The sequence below is a fragment of the Abrus precatorius genome, unplaced genomic scaffold, assembly GCF_003935025.1.
Source record: "Abrus precatorius isolate BTA unplaced genomic scaffold, Abrus_2018 Scaffold8, whole genome shotgun sequence".
Classification (NCBI taxonomy): domain Eukaryota; kingdom Viridiplantae; phylum Streptophyta; class Magnoliopsida; order Fabales; family Fabaceae; genus Abrus; species Abrus precatorius.
In genome coordinates, this window is record NW_020874428.1 from 1,352,025 (window position 1) to 1,369,567 (window position 17,543).

Genomic DNA, 17,543 nt, shown 5'->3' on the forward strand with positions numbered 1-17,543 from the left:
TTCTTGCAACACAAGATGTGTTAGAGGTTAAGAAAACTCCACTATTTTACATTTTCAATCATTCTTCTTGAGTCAAAGTTCGAAACTTAAACCCATTGATATTATAAGTAGTAAATCTTCTTGCATCATCTAAGGGACCTCGAGCTAGAAACTTTAGATAAGTAGACATTGTATTTATTGAATTTGGATTCAAAATCTAAATAAATAAATTATTTTAGCCATGTTTCTAATTTGAAAGTAAATATGACAAAGAAACAAAACTACTAATTGGCTACTGACCCTTCTTTCAAACCAATCAACAAATTTTCTATACACTCTTTTTTCTATATCTGTAGTTGAAGGTCTTCTTTCCCTTGAACTCCTTTTTATGAATTGTTTGAATTCACTACACCAAATATTTTCATTGTACTTAATGCACATGGCTAGTAAATGACAAATAGTATAACGATGAATCATTTAATATTTACTCCATGTACTTACTCTATAAATGGTGTGACTATTGCACAATTCAAAAGCACATATTGTTGAGCTTGTAGTTTTTGCATATGGGTTAAAGTGAACATTGAGGAAGCTCTTACCGATTTACCCAATTGAGGGAAGATAGAGGACATTTCAAATGGCTCATTATCATTTGGGTCATCATACACACATCTAGGCCTGTTAAACCTTGTCTCTATATCTTCAATATAGCGAGAACAAAAAGTTATAGACTCTTCAGCTAAGTAAGCTTCAGCTATGGAACCTTCTGGTTATGCCTTATTTCGTACAAAAGACTTTAAATGACCTAATTCCCTATAAAAATGGACAGATAATTACTGAAAACAACTAGAATTTATATAACAAATTAGCTTAAATCAAAGTAGTAATATTTTATCTCTCCACATGATACATATATCGGTAATGCACAAGACATTCAAGCTTCACTTCCTCTATTAAATGGACGATTAAATGAACCATAACTGTGAAGAATGATGGAGGGAATAACATTTCTGGTTGTGGCTTGTTTCATACAAAGGACTTTAAATGACCTAATTCCCTATAAAAATAGATAGGTAATTACTGAAAACAACTAGAATTTATATAACAAATTAGCTTAAATCAAAGTTGTAATATTTTACCTCTCCACATGATACATATATCGGTAATGCACAAGACATTCAAGCTTCACTTCCTCTATTAAATGGACGGTTAAATGAACCATAACTATGAAGAATGATGGAGGGAATAACATTTCTGGTTGTGCCTTGTTTCGTACAACGGACTTTAAATGATCCAATTCCCTATAAAAATGGACAGGTAATTACTGAAAACAACTAGAATTTATATAACAAATTAGCTTAAATCAAAGTAGTAATATTTTACCTCGCCACAAGGTACATATATCAGTAATGCACAAGACATCCAAGCTTCACTTCCTCTATTAAATGGATGGTTAAATGAACCATAACTGTGAAGAATGATGGAGGGAATACCATTTCTAAGTGACAAAGTGGAACCATAATGCAATCTTGGATCTTATCAAGGTCTAAAATACTCAAGCTTTTACCACAAAGAACTCTAAAAAAATGAGCAAAATTCTACCAAGATTGCAATCATATGGTTTGGCAGCAAATTATGAATTGCCAATGGCAATAATTGCTCCATAATAATATGGCAGTCAATACTTTTTAAACCAAAGATCTTCTTTTGTTTCTCATTGACACATCTTGAAATATTACTTGAATAGTCATTCGATACTATAACATTCTTCAAAGTTTTAAGAAATAACTTTTTGGTTTCACCTGTTAGTGAATACAAAGCAAGGTGATACTTCCTCTTATCATCTAGTCATAGATCATGCCTTACTCCCATTTCTTTTAAATCTTTTCGGGCATTAAGATTATCCTTTGATTTAGATTTCTTATTGAGCAAAGTATATATGATATTATCACAAACATTTTTTTTCCTATATGAATAAAATCTAGATTATGACGCAACAAGTTAGACTTCCAATAAGGAAGTGCAAATAATATACTTCTTTTTTTCCATTGCTTCGTTGCTGGTTTAGATCTTTTTCCTCTACCATCCAATATCACTGCTTTCCCAAATGTAACATTAAAATTTTCCGCTTGACTTAAGATGTCAAATCCCGATAATTTTAATGGTGGATTTTGTTCCTCTGTGCTCCTATTAAAGCGAACATAATTCAATCTAAATCTATGATTTCTGCTCAAGAAACGACGATGACCTATAAAATAAAACTTGTTACTATAAGCAAGATGACAAGGCTATGTATCAAAGTTACAAGTTGAGCAAGGCAAATCAGTATATGTATTCCAACTAGATAAGATACCCAACCCAGGAAAGTCACTGATTGTCCACATAAGAGCAGCTTGCATCTTAAAAGTTTGGTTTAATGATGAATCAAAGGTTTCCACACCAGTATCCCATAACTCATTTAACTCCTTCACCAAGGGTAGCAAATACACATCTATTTTATTTCCAGGCATTTGCTTGCCTGGAATTATCATCGATAGGATAAAGGATGTGTGCTTCATACACATCTAAGGAGGAAGATTATATGGAATTAAAAACATTGGCCAAATGCTATATGTAGAACTCATGGTTCCAAAAAGGTTGAAACCATCACTAGCAAGGCCTACGCAAACGTTTCAAGGATCTGAAGAAAATTCAGGGTATGTCAAATCAAATATTTTCCATGTCTCCCCATCCCTCGGATGCCTCATCAACCCATCTTTGTTACTCTATAAATCACACCACCTCATATGCTCAGCAGTCTTACAATACATAAACAATCTTTGCAACCTTGGTTTCAAAGGAAAGTAATGCAAAACCTTTGCAGCTTGCTTTTTTTTCTTCTTTGGGTTCCATCTCGAAACACCACAATGCTTGCATGTTTGCAAGTTTGTATCATCATCTCTGAAATAAAGCATACAATCATTTGGACATGCATCAATCTTGGTGTAGTTAAGACCAAGCTTGTTAATGATTTTCCTGGCCTCATAAAATGAAGGAGGTAACTTTGCTTCATGAAATTTATCTCTCAACAAATCTAATATCATAGTCATTTCCTTGTCACTTAATCTACACAAAACCTTTATATGATACAATTTTATTAGAAATTATAGCTTTGTGTGCTTGCTCCCTTCATACAATGTCTAATTTCCATCATTGAGAAACTCATAAAAGTCACTATGATCCTCTACAGGCCCCTCATGAAATATATCATCTACATCCGATGGTCGTGATGTGCCTGTATCAGTGGCTTGTTGCTTTTAGAGCCCAAATGCATCATTGACAATTAATTCCATTAGATTAACAGAGTGGGATGCCTCATGTACAACATCTTCATTTTTGGAAGACTTCAATATATGTTTCTCACTATAAAGATCCCATGTTACATAATTTTTGGGAAATGGTTTACAACGCAAGTGATCCTTTACTATATATCTAGTTTGCCATTTTACAAACCCACACTTTAGACACAGACATAGTATAGTATCCCCAACAACCGCATTCTTAAATGCAAAATCTAAAAATTTACTCAAACCAATTGAGTATTTAATTATGTTTCGTGGCTAATTAATCCAAGACTTATCCATTATTCAATATTAACTCGATGCACAACTTGAGATAAAGAACAAATATAATGGCTGCAAAACAGGACAAATTTTACATAAATATGCTGACACAAGCACTTAAAAATTATTCAAAGTTTTTACTTTAACTAAAATTACATTCACAAAAACCACAATATTGAGAAAGAGACTAAGTTCCATACAAGGCAAGTTATAACATATGCAATAAAGTAAACAAGAATAAGAGCTTTGATGAGAGAACATTATCATTAACTTTTAATTTAAAGCAGCCAATCCATCTAACTAATGCTTAAGTTTCAATAGGACAAAACAAATCATGCATTTTATAGTTACCATCAAGTACCTTCTTAGCAAACTAATCCCTTAATTTTCCAACTCCTATTTGAGTTGAATCAACCAGTTTTCATGTTCTAAAACTTTAAGAGCTCTATCACAATAACTGCAAAAGACAACAAAAAATTAGTAAGAGCTAAAGAAGGTTGCACAAAGAACTCAAGGTATGAAAAACTCTAAACATGAATTTTATGTTGCTCCTGGGCAGCACTTTATTTAGCACAAGCTTTAGACACAAAATGAAGTTATTACCTTTGAGATTCATGTATAAAACATTTATACACACGAAAAGACTATCTTAGATTAGTTTTTTAGAGTACTTTTTCTAAAATTTCAAAAGTTGTAATTGATTCACATTTAAAAAATAGCATATGCAAAGATAATAAATTTTTTTATCATTAAAATTATAAATTTGTACAATATTTAACAATCTTTTGCAAAAGATTCATTAGATCTACAAAATAATTTCTGTTAACACAAACACACGCATATATAGACATTTTATGGATATAACAAATAAGAGTTATAACAAGACAGAGTAACACGCATATATAGACATTTTTTATTTATTTGTTTTATTATCATACTTTCATTTCCTAATATGGCAGTTAGAACAATTCTTATCATAAAATTAAAATAATAAAATAATGATGATAGATGACTTTGTTTTATTGTAGCCAAGTCAATTATAAACACTTAGAAATAAAAATTCAAACCACTTGTTAGATTGCTTTTTACGACAATGCATTAATACAACCATACAAATCTTTTCATAAAGCAAGGTAGTAAAACAAAAAAAAGAGACTGAAGTTCCAAAATCGTGAGCTTTGAGTGGCATGTACAATCAATTGTAAAATTACTATAACTTTCTGCTATGCAACATTTATTAGGTGTTAACTAGTGAATTATTAATAGTCCAATCTGTAGAATCATGGTTGCATTTGAGGAAAGGAAATTAAGGTGTTGTCCAAGTGATAAGTTAAGGAACTAACACCTCACTTGCATCAGTTGCTTGCATGTTCAGTGATTAGAAAAAAACTAGCAATTGTCTCCATTTAAACCACTTAAATATTTGTTTATTTAGTAAAAAAAAAAAAAGCAAAAAATGAAGTATTAAAGGGTCAATTGAGGGAGGACGAAATTGCATGCAAGAGAAAAAAAAAATTTCTTCATCTTTTTGCTCTTTCTTGATGGAACCATAACCTTCTCCACCAAATTCCTTCATGGTTCACGGTCAATTCATTGCAAATACCACTCCTTATCTTTTCTTCATTCTAGCTACACTTCATTCACAGAAAAATTAATCTAATAAAGCTTGATAAAAAAAGAAAAAAAAAGGCTGGGAATCCCATGTTTGAATAAGTATCAATTATTAGTTGAACAAGGCTGGGAAGATTAACCAATTCCACTTTTTGAACATCAACAACAAAGGAAAAATATATACCGTAAAATAAATAATTAAAGGGCTTTTATTTATTTATTTATTTTAATAAGCAATTAAAAGACGTTTGTCGCACCTATTATTGAGAATAGCATGCAACTTGACGATGATCTCTTCTTCTTCTTGAGGAATGATGTTGTCTCTCTTCACGTCTTAAACACATACTGCAAATGTTAAAGTTTTGCTCAAACATTTTCTTATACAATTAGAGTGCAATCAAAATAGAGGAAAACTAACAAGCAAAACTAGTCTTTACAGATGGACCAAAGTAAGCCTTAACCTTTAATGGAATAAGACTGTGGAGGGACCAAACTCCACAGACTACTCTCCCAAATGGAACATACATGAAACAAGTTGAGAAAATTAATTTGAGGATCAGAGGTAGAAGAATCTTATATATTCGAAGAGAAAAGAAGTAAATACCAAGAGAGGGAGACGTAGAAGATTCTTTGATTGACAATGCCAAAAGCCCTGCAACCACAACGTCAATGCCAAAGCCAAATGCTTTAGGTGCTTCAATCAATTCTCTAAATATTACACGTGAATCAATGAAGCACGTAGGGAATTGCAAATCTAGTGGAAGCCATAACCATGAATCAGGTGCTTGCAAGGAATGAAGGAAAAACAAGGGCATAAAATCAGACCTTTAGGGTTCACAAAATAAAAGTTAGAGGGAAGTAGAGGAATATTTAGAGTTCAGAAAATTTTAAAGAAAAACAATGAGGGAAATGGAGGGGAAAAAATGAGGGAAAGGTGTTTTGATTTGAGGAGGTTATAAACCTCTACAAAAATAAAAACAAAACCACCATAATTTTAATAATATTAGGCGCTTGAAAAAATGCCGCTATCCATAGGAATTTGAGGCAGTTTCTATAACTTCCGCAAAAAAACCTCCACAATTCAACTTTTTTTTTTTTGTAGTGATAGTTCTCTTTCTGACAATCCCATACAAGTAGGTTTCTAGAACAATTCCATCTTTGTTTATTGCTTCTCTACCTGAAATTATTTGTAAGTCTCTTGCCTATTTAATTCACATTATAATAACATAATCTCAGCAACATAGAAAATATCTTCTAGTACGATATACATCCAATTATAATTTATTTATAAAATCATTCTAAATCAAACAGGAAACATTCACATACATCATTCATCACCCAATCAAATAATATATATTTCTCATTCATTTAACATAATCAAATTCTCACTTTATCACCTTTGACATTCAATTTCTCAAATCATGTCACTTTAATCATTTCAACTCTAAATATTCATCAAATAAGAGTATTTATAGGTACTCACATGCCTCTAAAATGCTGCCAACATACTCTTTCCAATTATGATGGACTTATGCAAGCATAGATAGTCGCTGTTCGCCGCCGCACACAAATACAACGTGTGCGTTATTAGGCATTCATGATAAAGGTATAGTCAGGAGATCAGTAAATAATTATGAGGCCTACAAATGCTTTTGTTGTTAATCGTGTACACTTAAGCTACTAGCATTTATCACCCTCATTTTCTCAGATATCCCAATCGCTTCCGGACTCTATACCCCAAGTGTATTATAACATGTGAACTATTTATGCAGTAACTCAAACGTGGCACATCACAATCATACTGTTCCAATACACATGTTGCAATTATACTAATTAATGTATAATTTATTACAACACATACACTATAATTGCATTAATTAGTGTCCTTGTGACACATATATCAGTTACTTCCCTTTTCTCTTTTCTTATACTTTCTCAACATTTTTCACATAACACATCTGTCATCAATATTTCTTTATTCACCAATTCTCACTAATAACATACTTTTCTCCATTTTCTTTTATTTTACACTATCTCAACAATTCACAGATATTCGCATCATTCTCATTAATGCCCTTTTTATGTTATTCATTTCCTTTACTTATGTCCAAGATACGTGCATTCAAACTTCATCTAGTTCACACATAGGTAACACAATATCTTTTGTCATTTAAGGATAGTTAATCCATTTACATCAATCTCACCTAACATTCAACTTCTCAATCAAACATACAATGATAAAATAAGAAACCACGTCATCACAAAACCAATACAATAGGGTCGGATACCCCCAGACTCAGACCAATTGCACATTTCATAAGTATTCTGCTGGAGATCACATTATTCCGGTATTAATAAAATCATCTATGCTGAGTTTTTATCTTTTCCCAGCAACTTATTATTCTCGTTACCCATTTCACACCATAAAACTGTTCATTCATACTCATCGTTAAATAAGTTATGGAACCTCTTAAGGATAAATTTTCTTTTTATACTCTACTTTTCAAGAAAACACTTTAGATTTATCTTGCAAAATAGATATTTCGATTTTTCTCAAGCTAAATTTATAATTAGAACTTAGGGTCTGAGGTCAGCTCCCCTTGCTTGGAAATAGATCCCTGAGACTATGTTCTTCATGATTTCTAAAGAGGAGCTCCACGTCTTAACCGATAACACTACCCAAGGACAAGAACTCTTCCTAATATCGCAAGATAAAACATTATTACAGCGAGAGAAAGTAGAGAAATAGAAACAAGATTCAAGAGTTGAGATCTAGAAACTTACTAGATTCGAGAGGAATAGACGTTGAAGCTTAAATCTGAGATATATTTTGAGTTATAGAAGGCTTTATCTGGGAAGGAAGAGGGAGAAAATAGAGGAGGATAAGTGATTTTGGTGAGAAATGAAAATTTTCAATATTGAATCCCTTAAATACCCTTTAAACTCGTGCATTCTCGCTTGAGCGAGCTCTTCCTCGCTTGAACCAAAAAATCAGATAATGATTTTTTTGATATTCTTGCCTAGGCGAGATGGAGGCGAGCTCTATCTCGCTTGGACGATAATAGGTCTAGAGAACTCTCTATTTTTCCGGTGACTCTTTGCCTAGACGAGACCCCTTTTCGCCTAGACAAGAGGACAATTGGGACAATTTTATCTTATCTCGCTTGAGCGAGAATGCTCCAGAATGTCCAATGCAGAAAATATCTGTCTTGCTTGAATGATAAGTCTTGCACCAAAATTCCTATTTTTCTCAAAAACAAAGGAATAAAAATGAGGATGTTACAGGATACATAGACCCAAATTATTTTTTATTTAAAATTATTCAAGAATGTATTTTGTAATACCAAATTTTGTTTATTGAAATCAAATTTGTCTAAGTATGCTCTTTTCTCTTTTTTGTTAGCTAGCTAACTTTTCCAATCTAAACTTGTAGCTACAACTCTACGAAGTTATCTACAAACATGATATTAATTAATAAAAAAGAACTTTTGAAACTATTTATAGATTTTAGATTTACTCTAGGAAAAACAAAGTTACAAACATTTTATCAATAAAATGGTTCAAATTTTAACTACACCAGCGTAGTCATCAATTTCCATTAAATGAAAATGGTAAGTTAAAAAATTCTGCGCATACCTTTATTTATACGATTTTTTGGTAGAAAGTTTACTGCTAATAGTTTTAGCTTTAATGCTCTTAAAATGGTTCAATTGAAGCATTGCATCTAACAATTTGTAAAGCTTGTTTTTGTATAATTTTGAATTTAAAATTTATTTTAAACTAAATCTAATTTTATAATTAGTTTTAAACTAATTTAAAAATAAAATAAAATAATTTAAAATCCAATTCATTTATTTAATTAGATTTAAAATGGTTTTGAATTTGTTTTATCTCAATCCAACTCTACTAATACTTTTTTTTTTCATGACTTTATTCAACAGTGTTAATAATCAGATAACCTACTTTAACATGTTATTCATGAAAAAAATATTTTTAATGTTGAGAAAGAAAATAAAAGTTAAATTTTAAACTAAAATGTGATATGAAAAAAAGTTTAACGTACTTAAAATTATTATAGACTAAGCTTAAACGAGTCATATTAAATAAATTTAAACTTATTCAAATATAAAATTTAAAGATATAAACAATCAATTGGAATAAATCATTTTTTCAATTATAGACAAAGAAATCTCATAGATATTTCTCAATTATTTATAACATTCAATAACTTTTAACTAGCTCATAGATCATATAGTTGAAACATATTGTTAAAAGATAATGTTTGACTTAAACTTTTTAGCCAAAAAAAAAGTGTTGCGGTAGTATTTTAAATAAGTTTTTAATGAGATTGTCTTATTTGCTTCTTTTAGATAACTCGAGAAGCTTAATTTTTTTTAAACTTGTACTTTGTTATTTTTTAAAAAATAAACAAACATTTCGTATGCAGAGTTTTTTTACCATAAAATAACAAAAAAATAAAAATAAAAATCTTGATATAGACTCTCTGTCATTTTTTTTACATAAATAGACATTTCTTTTTACTATTCAGAATTCGGTTCCTTGAAAATCGAATTCTGAGATAGCTTTTAGTTTTTTTTTAATAAATAAATATTATTATTTAAATTATATTTATATATTATTATTTTATTAAAATAAATATTTATAATATATTATTTTAATAAATATTTATAAATATTTTATTAGTTATATATATTAAAATAAATTTTATTATTTGAATTTTGTTTTTATTTTTATATTATTTAAAAAAAATAAAAATAATAATATTAATTTTAAATGTTTATTAAAATTTATTTGATATATTTAAGATAATAAATAATATTTTTAGAAAAAATAATAACTAAATTTTTAAAAATTAATTAAATAATAACTAAATTATTTTAGTTAATTTTTAAAAACTATTTAAAATATTTAAATAATAAGTATATTATTTTTTATAATAATGTTAATGTTTAAATAATTTCTACTTAAAGAATACTAAATATATTTTTCAAAATTAAAAAAATATATTAAATATTATTCTATTTATTTATTTAAATATGTAATTTTGACTTAATATTTTTAAATATTAGTATGATAAAATGATATTTTAAATAAAAATTTTATTTTAATTAAATTATTTGTTTAAAAATGTTATTATTTAATATTATAATTTTTAATATCCTAAACTCTAAAACTATACTATTATAATTTTGAATAAGTTTTATTTAAGAATAAAAAATTTATTTTTAAAAAGTAAATAAAATATTAAATTATAATTTAATTATTTATAGTTGAGACAAATATTTTGAAATTAACATTTTCATATTATTAAAGTAACATTGATGAAGACAAAGTACATTAATAAAGATGATAACAAATTTATAACAACATTAATAATTAACTATTTCCGTAATGGTGACCAGCAGTACCACGAAGGCGACGTCTGTGACGCGGTGGGTTTCGTCGTTGTGGTTGTTGCTCTGGGATTTCAGGATAAACTTGTGGAGGATTTAGATCATCATGAAGGTTTAGTTGTTGGAATGCATTTGATGAATTACTAGGTTCATTAGCAAAATTCGGTTGGTAAAGAGACTGCATATAAGTTTGTGCCGAAGATGGAGTTGTAAAATCAACTCCAAATAAGTTTGTAAAAAAATCCTCTGATGTTGTTGCAAACGAATGTCTTGTGTTAATTATGTTTGCTTCTGGCGTAATGTTCAGAAGAATTGATGCAGTCTTGTGGTACGACGGTGTGGAAGTCGTACCTATTTCAAATGTGTTGGTAGTCCTTTGTTGTTGGTCGCTCGTCCTTGGATCTTGTAGTAGTTGTGGCACAAATAGAAAATAGATAGAATTAGCAATATACCATTCCATGTATTCTTGTGTGTGACACAATGGGCCTTGAATTGGATGACCTGTTATTGTTAGCTCACGTCTGTTATTCCATATTTCGATCCATTGAGCATGTCTTGTAACCCAATTTTCATTCTGTCTTCCTCTCATGTCAATTTTGTGGAGGTCATTCAAATTATTCGGTGGAGAAGGGACTTTTAGGATTAGACGAAACTGTAATTTAACTCTATCTGTTTAGTGCCATTCAACAATTGCAAAACAAAGGATGACGGTACATGAAGTCCACAGTTGAACATCTCTATATGCTTCCATAGGTATTGATGTCTGCAAGTCTTGATATGGCGCCTATAAAAACTACAAATATATTTAAGTTTGTTACTTAAAATGATGTGTAAAAGATAAGAAAATAAATATGACGAGTTACCTGATTAGCTTGCAATAAGTTCTTTATTGACAGAAGCAAGGAAGTAGATGCAATGATTAATGCTAGACATATGTACTCAGAAGTTGCAACTAAAGCAATTCAAGATGCACAGTCAAAGGAGAACACTCATAGAGTCATCACCTTTGGCAGAACAAGCACTAGATTTTTAGTCAAAGAAACGCAACATCCGACAAAAATTTGACCCGTAAAAAGATTTACAGTACGGTTAGATGAAATGTGGTGTGATTGTGGTAAATTTCAAAAAGTTCACATCCCATGCTCGCATATAATTACTTCATGCTTACACACACACTACAACTTTGACATCTACATATCTCCTGTGTATATCTTACAACAAGTTTCTAGGGTATACGAAGGTCAATTTGGAGAACTCAGACACGAAGACTATTGGCCAACTTACACGGGCCCAACTTTGTGTACAAATCCAGAACTGAAAAGAACTTCAAAGGGTTAACCCAAGTCCAGTAGAATAAGAACAAAGATGGACATTAGAGAACAACAAAGTCGGACAAAAAATTGTTCTTATTGTCATACCCCTGATCACACAAGGAAGACATGTCCAAATATCGGTGAAGCTTCTAGTTCCCGCCATTGATTTATATTATTGTTATTATTTTAAAATTTTCTTCATGTCATTTTTAATTTTATGAATGTCATTGCATCTTTTTAATTTTTAGTATTTGTAATTTATATTCAATATATAATTATATGTATATATATATATATATATATATATCTACATAATATTATTTAATTATATTTATTAATATTAATGACATATCAAATAAATAAATAAACTGGTTATTATTTAATACTTTATTTATTTTATAAATATATAATATTAAATAAAAAAAATATATTTTTAGAATATAATATTAATATAATTTTCAAAAAATAAATTTATATTAAATAATATAATAAAAAAAATATTATTATCTTAAATATATCAAATAAATTTTAATAAACATTTAAAATTAATATTATTATTATTTTTATTTATTTTTAAATAATATAAAAATAAAAATAAAATTTAAATAATAAAACATAGTTTATTATATATAACTAATAAAACATTTATAAATATTTATTAAAATAATATATTATAAATATTTATTTTAACAAAATAATAATATATAAATATAATTTAAATAATAATATTTATTTATTAAAAAAGAAAACTAAAAGCTATCTCAGAATTTGGTTTCCAGATAACCGAATTTTGAATAGCAAAAAAAAAAATAGGTCTATTCATGTAAATAAAATGGCAGAGGATTTATATCAGGATTTTTATTTATTTTTTGTTATTTTACAGTAAAACACTCTCGTATACACTATTTTTATATTAATTTACTTAAAGAAAATAATAATAATTTATTAAAATATTTAAAAGAAGGGGATCAAAGAGGGATAAAGGGAAGTGAAAGTTGAACCCTAAACGGCGGGGAAAATGAAGCATTGCTGGCGGGAAACAACAAAAAACGATCCCCATTTCCGAATCATTCATTCATTCTTCGCATAACCACTAATCAAATTCACTCTCTCTCTCTCTCTCTCTCTCTCTCTCTAGGGTTTCGCAGATGTTCTCGAGCTCCCAATTCGACGCCACCTCCGCCTTCTCCGGCGGCGGATTCATGGCCTCTCAGCCTTCCCATCTCAACGACTCATCACCCGCACCGCCAAAAGTATCCAATCTCTCTCTTTCCCTTCAAATTAATGGTTTTTTAGGATTAATTTTTGAAAGAGATTTATTTACTTTAAAAAATTAAGTTTGAAGAGATTCATTTCGTCAAATGTTATGGGTGAATCTCTCTTCGGAAGTAAACAGACGATAGGCACGTACTTTTGGTTAACTTATTTTAGATAAAATAATAGTCTGTTTTTCAAAAATAAGTTTAATCAAATATGTTGGTAATAACCAAACTAGGGAATTTTTTTTAAAAATTTTTTATTTCCTTTCAAGTCTTTCAACTAACTTGGTCTTGTGTTTCGGTTGTGTTGAAGAGCCGCGAAACTCAGGGTTTGGTGCCGGTGACAGTGAAGCAGATAAGTGAAGCCTATCAATCTGGTGATGAAAAATCGAATTTTGTAATCAACGGTGTAGATCTGAACAATGTAAGCTTCGTGCTCTAGTTTAACAAATTGTAATGCCATGCTTGTTTGTTTATAAAGCAAAATTAGAAATGCTTTGGTTTGGAATTTATAAAAAAAATAGTTAATGGAGAAATAATTGTTAATTTAAAAAAAAAAAACGATTATTTTATCTCTTTTAACTTTTATTTTTCTATTTTTGGTCCAGGTAACTTTGGTTGGAATGGTGTATGAGATAGCTGAGAGAAACACCGATGTTAGTTTTACTTTGGATGATGGAACGGGCCGAATCAAATGTCGAAGATGGTACTCAGCGGCTTCCAAATGTTATTTCAGATTAAACTGTATATTGAATTATGTATGCATGTGCTTTCTTACGTGCTTATTATTTATGACTTGTTGACTTCCTTTTGGTTGTTTGGTTAGGGTTAATGAGACTTTTGACACAAAGGAAATGGAAGAAGTAATGTAAGTTCTTAACTATGGAAGCTAATATATTAGTCTGTGGTTGTTATATTTCTCACTTTCTCAAATCATTCAATGACAGCAATGGTATGTATGTTCGTGTTTATGGGCATTTGAAGAGCTTTCAGGGTGTGAGGCAACTCGTTGCCTTCTCTGTCAGGCATGTGTGCAAAACCCTTTTTGTTATATTTTATCAATTGTGCAAGTGCAATGACTGTTTATTTACTTTTAGTTTTAGTACTTTAGCTTGCTGCGTTCTGAATCTTTAATTGGATACAATAATAAGCACAGTTATAAAGAAGAGATAACTATTTTGTTACATCATTCACCTAAGGGAGTTTGACATTGAAGTTTTAGAATGTGTCTGTAGATTTTGGAGTCTTGTTCTGATCAGAGCTCAGGGCTCAGGGTGACAAATATAAATAATCCCCAATTATTTTGACAAATATCTAATGTTAATAAGGGAGTTTGATGCTGAAGAACTGAGTAGATCTTAGGGTAATAGTGTCAGAACCAACTCAAATTGGACCAACAACTTACATCCCCTTACTGGCTAATGGAACAGATGTTGAAGCAGTTCAACCTGGGTCTTAGAACCGTTAAATTAAACATTATAAAAAGTCACACTGATTATTGATTCCATTAATAATTCAAATTTCAAAGCATTGCAATTTGCAATATAGTAGCTTTGGATGTTTTGAGTTGCTAATACTGGGTGTGGATTTACTAATTTATCTTGGAAGCTGTTGCTGATATGCATTAGGGTATTTTTCCTGGACTCCAATCTTCTCTTGGGTGTGCTTGGCAGTAGGCATTTTATTCTTGGATGTATCAGAGGGTCTTATTAGGTGTTAGTTTCTCCCATTTTATTTATCATTTACACATAAATTCTTCTATCAAAGCAAACCAGAAAAAAAGTTGAATGTATCGGGACGTTGGTGATCGCTGAGTGTCTCTTGGTTATGTTTCTGTTGCTTCTGGGTATTATTAAAATTATCTAGATTTTCAAAATTTTAGTTTCCTTTTTACTACCCTTAATCTATAGGCAGTGTGATTGAATTTTGACAGGGGCCTGTCAGACGTGTTGATTTTCTTGGCATTATTATGGATGTTTCATGTTTGCATTATTTAACATGATGTCAGGTTAAATGCTTTTTTAGCAAAATCTTTAGTTTTAGTTCGTAAGTTCACCTAACTTTGGGGCTAACTGAGCTAAACATTTATAACCTTTAGTAAAGTAGCTACATAATTCCTTGACGTTGCTTCTTTATCCTATTCTGTCCTTTTGTAATTATGTTATGCATGAAGTTTACAAAATCTTTGATGGTTAGCGATTGGGCATATTTAATTACATGACTGTTCTTTTGTCTGATAAATATGACCTAATTCAATTTCATTTTAAATTGAATGTTAATTATTTGAAATTCAATCATTGTTCTATTGTTGTTGACGGATGCCCTTGTGACCTTTGTGGAGGTAGCATAATGGTTTTGCTTGATGATTGGTGATTTATCAGATTGATGGATACGGTGTTTTCCTTGCTTTGAGAAAATGTTTTATATTTGATTTACCAAATTGGATGGTTTTATGATCCTTATTTCATAACTATGGTGTTTCACAGGCCAGTGACAAATTTTGATGAGATCCCTTTTCACTTTATTGATTGCATACATAACCATCTCCGCACCAAAGTAAAGGTACAACAAATTTTCATATTCCACCTGATTGATGGCTGTGGATAGTGCATAAACTTACTTTGAATTTCATAAATTGAGAATTGTGTGATCCATTTATAGGATCAATAAAAGTTTGTTGACTGCTGACATGTGCTCAGATATGTGACAGATTTGTTTTCATTATGTGCTCAGATATGTGACAGATTTGTTTTCATTATGTGCTCAGATACGTGACTTAGATTCGTTTTGATTATACATAGGTGGAGGGAATTTCTTCTGCACATCCTTCAGCTGACTCGTATAACACTCCTGTCAGAAATGCATCAAATGGATCTCAGGCAACATCATCAAATTCAGTAAGAGATTTGATTTGACAATTGCTACTTGCTACAGTTTAATTTGATTGGATTGATATGATACTATTTTCCTCGCCCCAGGTATATGCACAATATAGCGTGGATGGACTAAAGGATTGTGATAAATTGGTTATTGAGTACATACAACAGCATTCAGACATGTGAGTTATACATTCAAAATTTTAGTTGTAATTGTTATCCTTCATTTTAATGTTTTCGACAAATTTAGGATTATTTAAATTCTCTGCACACAAAATTGAGTTAAGATACTGAAATCTTTCAAAATTGGTTTTAAATTGCAGGTCAGATGAACGTGGAGTACATGTCAATGAACTAGCTCGAGAGCTCAAGCTTCCATTGGACAAGATCATGTCAGTTCTTATTTTAGTTGTCTTAATATGGGTATGCAAAGCAGTTGCCTCTGATGTAACTCAGCTGTTTCTGATGCCAGGTTATCGCTGAAGACTCTTGGAGATGATGGTTTAGTATACTCCACCATTGACGAAGACCATTATAAACAAGCTTGATATTTTGTGTGATCTGAGAAATATAGCTGAGGATCAAGCTGGATAGTACATGAATCCCTGATGATATTAGTACTGATCTATTTTGCTTATAAGTTTCAAGATGTAGATATGTTATCGGATGAATTTAATCTATTGTATGCTCAAACCAAAAGAATCGCTTTTTTTGCCTATAGATTTATAAACGCATGCTAAATGGTATTAGGTTGCTTCGAAAAAATATATATTTTCGTTTTTTTAATAAATTTCTTGGAAACATTTTAAAATTTTTATATTTTGGGAAACGTTTTTTTTTTTTTTTCAAGTGTCGTTGGTGGACTAATGATTTTATTTGATTTGGGGGAGGAAGGAGGGAGGGAAGGAAATAGATGGAAGGAGGGAAAGGATAAGCAAAGTATATTTTTTGTTGATTTCACTGTCAAAATAAAATTCTTCCAAATTTTGTCGAAGTGAAAGGGAGAGGGAAGGGGGAGCGGCGGTGTACTTACGGCTGGAGGATGGTTATTTGAAAAAATATTTATATAAAAATATTAAGAAATTAAAATTATTTTTATTAAGAAAAATGTAATAAAAAACAAATTTTTAGATTAATTAATTTTTTTGATTATTTTTAATATAATTTAATTATTTTTATTTAAAATAAGTAAAAAAAAATTGTTTATTTCTTTTTTATTTTAGTTCAACTAAATAATAAATGTTATAAATTATTATATAAATGAATGTCTATTTAATAACTTCTTATATTTTTTGTAAATTATAATTTTATAACTTTTTTTTAAATTTTATTTAAAGAGATGAGATTTTTTGGTTATAGATTTAAGTTTATAAAAGTATTATTTATATTGAGGTGAGGTGATATAAAATAAAATTGAGATTTTTTTTTCTTTTCTCTATTTTCTTATTTGTTTTTAATAATTTTACATTCTTTTCATAATAATAATTCT

General features: G+C 29.8%; 1 protein-coding gene across 3 annotated transcripts; it reads left to right on the plus strand.

The window, feature by feature from the left end:
• Positions 1-12,892: 12,892 nt before the first annotated feature.
• Positions 12,893-16,838, plus strand: LOC113847129 (replication protein A 32 kDa subunit A). 3 transcript variants are annotated; one of them, XM_027476017.1, is made up of 10 exons: positions 12,893-13,172; positions 13,492-13,602; positions 13,787-13,884; positions 14,005-14,046; positions 14,126-14,203; positions 15,665-15,740; positions 15,980-16,075; positions 16,157-16,236; positions 16,378-16,446; positions 16,527-16,838. In XM_027476017.1, the coding sequence occupies exons 1-10, from the start codon at positions 13,068-13,070 to the stop codon at positions 16,600-16,602; spliced, it is 831 nt and encodes a 276-aa protein (XP_027331818.1). In that variant the 5' UTR covers positions 12,893-13,067; the 3' UTR covers positions 16,603-16,838. The 3 variants fall into 3 exon arrangements, with proteins under 3 accessions (XP_027331818.1, XP_027331817.1, XP_027331819.1); XM_027476016.1 differs by having other exon boundaries at positions 12,906-13,172; positions 16,378-16,781; XM_027476018.1 differs by lacking the exon at positions 14,126-14,203 and having other exon boundaries at positions 12,906-13,172; positions 16,527-16,781.
• Positions 16,839-17,543: the final 705 nt, after the last annotated feature.